This window comes from Oncorhynchus tshawytscha, linkage group LG28 (assembly GCF_018296145.1).
Source record: "Oncorhynchus tshawytscha isolate Ot180627B linkage group LG28, Otsh_v2.0, whole genome shotgun sequence".
In the NCBI taxonomy this organism is placed as follows: domain Eukaryota; kingdom Metazoa; phylum Chordata; class Actinopteri; order Salmoniformes; family Salmonidae; genus Oncorhynchus; species Oncorhynchus tshawytscha.
In genome coordinates, this window is record NC_056456.1 from 16,800,918 (window position 1) to 16,803,853 (window position 2,936).

Genomic DNA, 2,936 nt, shown 5'->3' on the forward strand with positions numbered 1-2,936 from the left:
TGTTTATACCGTTGACATCTTGGATAATTTTTACGCATATAACATACAATTGGTTTTTGGTCATCATAACAAAAACGGACCAGATCGAGTTGCATTGAAATTCAAAGTTTTGGAAATATTCTAGAATATCCTATTCTAGAAAGATTCCATGTTAATTTGGGTAATTATTAATTATTTCATTCGACCTCGATTTTGTTGACAAGCCTAAACGATCTGACCAAACTCCGTGATTACAATTATACATTTTCTGTGAAAATGTATAGTGAGAATGGTAACCTAACCTGTCAAAAAAAAGGCTGTGATTTAAAATCAGATTCATCAATCGCTGCCAGTGATCGATCCCACGTCGATGGGTTTGAAACAGGGTGCAAAATAGCTTACAGCTTAAAAGTCTGTGAGAAATAAGGTCTGGTTAAATTACACAAACTGTCAAAAAAATATCAGTGTTGAGAATGCCATAGAGTCTATAAGAAATCAGGCGTAGCTTTAACTCAAATAAAATGGCAATTTATTAAACAAACAATGCAATTCCTTCAGAATACTTTTCAACAAAAGAAGAAACTTTGAAAGAGTAGGACGATATACAAGTTCCGCTTTTTATAATGGAACATAATTTGGACAATTAAGGCATTTCAATTTAGAAACTCTTTTTGGTGTTTGGTCCATAATTTCCGGCAGTTTAGAAATAAATTACTATATGCAATTTACACGTAATAATATGTCCATGAAAGACTGGCATATTCTTATCTTTAAAACATGTCACAAAAGCGAGAAGAGACTTACGTGTTATTAGCCGTAACACTGTTCTTTACAAACCAAGATCATGTCTTTTTTTATCTGTCCATTATTTGTGTTCTGTTTCGTTTTAGTCCATCGTCGTGGCAGGTGGTGGGTAACACGACTCACGATATTTTTATGAAGAAGATCAATACGATGAAAATCTAATTTGGTCAGAACTTGCTGCAGTCATACACGAAAGCTCCTGAAGTGCGGTAGATGGATTGGCTAGGGGGAAATGACATTTGACAGCTGTTATTCCCGTTCACAGGAGAATTATTCAAGCCAATTCTTTGAGATTCGAACATCTCGCGCACGGAGTGGAAGTTCTGCTGCTGGGCGGGGTAGGTCGCCCCGATGTGGCCCAGGTCCCCGGCCTGGTTGAGGTACCATGAGGGAAGCCGCCCTTGGTGGGGATGGTGGCCCTCCTGCCCAGTGTTTAGATTGCCGTGGGCCAGAGGGGAGGAGGTGGTCGTGATGGAGTAATCTGGCAACGTTTCATCCACGGTGGTAGTCGGAGCTAGGTGGCTAGATCTATCCCCGGCGTATAAACTCATGGCTTGCATATTACAATGGTAGCTAGCATTCGAGGTAGTGGAGATAGAGTTTTGGTTACAGGGTGAGCTATAGACTGACGTCTGGTTCGGTGAATAGTTTAGGGACAAAGACGGTGTTATACCTGTCCTGGACGAGGCGATGAGGGACGGGGCAAGCTCTGTGGCATCCTGTGGGGACCCCCGGAGGGAAGTCATGATGTTGTCCACACTGAAGCCTTGGGCCTGGCTGTGCTGCTGGTGGTGCTGCTGCTGCTGCTCGGAGCTCTCCATGCCGATGGACCTGTTGGACGGGATGCTGTGGGGGCTGCCGTTGCTGGACATGCTGCTGCTGCTGCTGTCGGGACTCTCGACTTTGGGCACAGTGCTCAGGGAGGGCGAGGCGGCCTGTGGGGGTGTCGCGTTACCGTTCTCGGTCTTAATATCCTGGATCCGGACTGGCTGGGAGCCCTGCACGGGCTGTTCCGCGTCCCGGCCCTGTCTAGACGGCGTCTCCTTAGCACCCCGGTCATCCTTGTCTTTCATTGCGTCTTTCTTCTTGAACCGTCGCCTCCTCCTCAAGAAGCTGCCGTTCTCGAACATGTTGTATGAGTCCGGGTCCAGGGTCCAGTAGCTCCCCTTGCCAGGCTTTTTGTCATCACGGGGAACTTTGACAAAACACTCATTGAGAGAGAGATTGTGCCTGATGCTGTTCTGCCAGCCCTGTTTGTTGTCTCGGTAGAACGGGAACCTCTCCATGATAAACTGATAAATCCCGTTCAGGGTCACCTTCTTGTCAGGCGAGTTCTGGATAGCCATAGTAATGAGCGCAATGTAACTGTACGGGGGTTTCACCATATCCTTCGGCTGGGGCTGCGGGGTATACGGTCCATAGGCTCGCGCCATGCTGGCCGGGTACTGGTCGTGGGCCGCGTGAGAGTACATACTCATAGGGGCCGGCATCCCGGTGTATCCTCCACCGGCGGCGGCCCGGTAGTAGCTTTGGTCGCTACTAATGTAAGGCACGACGCCCAGAGAGTTGGGGCTCGAGACGGAGTAGCGCGCCTGCATGTCTTCTCCCCACAGCTCAACTATGCTCCTGCCTAAAACGAACTTCCCAAAGTATGCAGACGGAGAGCTCCACTTTTTCTTTCTGAAAAGTTGAGGCGCTCAAAGCAGGAGTTCCTGTCTTGTCACTTGACAAATAATACTATCAGGAATGCACTGTACCAGGTCTTAATAGGGTTTAAGCGGTTTCCATCTCAGCGTGCTGAGGCGCGCATTGAAAAACGTATGAACTTTGGGCATCCGTCACTACAGAATACTTTTGCGCTGTTAACTTCTTTCCCCCTTTTTGCTGCCAGTATGCTCCTCCCAAAGAGAATCCGAGCTGTCCAATTGTAGGTCAGGCAGTGCAGAGTGAGCAGCAAATGGATTGAGCTCCTGGCCACACACACGTCTTTAGAAAAACGAGAGGAGGGGTAACTCCCAGCCCACTCCGACAAAAGACTGGACTTCAGCAGTGAGCACGCTGCTTGCCCACGTACAAAATCAGATTATGGACTAGATTTAGTTATTGCAGAATATTTCCATTCACGAGCAAACACATTGTTGAGACCACCAGGT

The 2,936-nt window shown here is 47.4% G+C and overlaps 1 protein-coding gene across 1 annotated transcript; it reads right to left on the reverse strand.

The window, feature by feature from the left end:
- Positions 1-491: 491 nt before the first annotated feature.
- Positions 492-2,726, reverse strand: LOC112226832 (forkhead box C1-A). The gene has a single exon (XM_024391426.2). The coding sequence runs from the start codon at positions 2,379-2,381 to the stop codon at positions 951-953; it is 1,431 nt and encodes a 476-aa protein (XP_024247194.1). The 5' UTR covers positions 2,382-2,726; the 3' UTR covers positions 492-950.
- Positions 2,727-2,936: the final 210 nt, after the last annotated feature.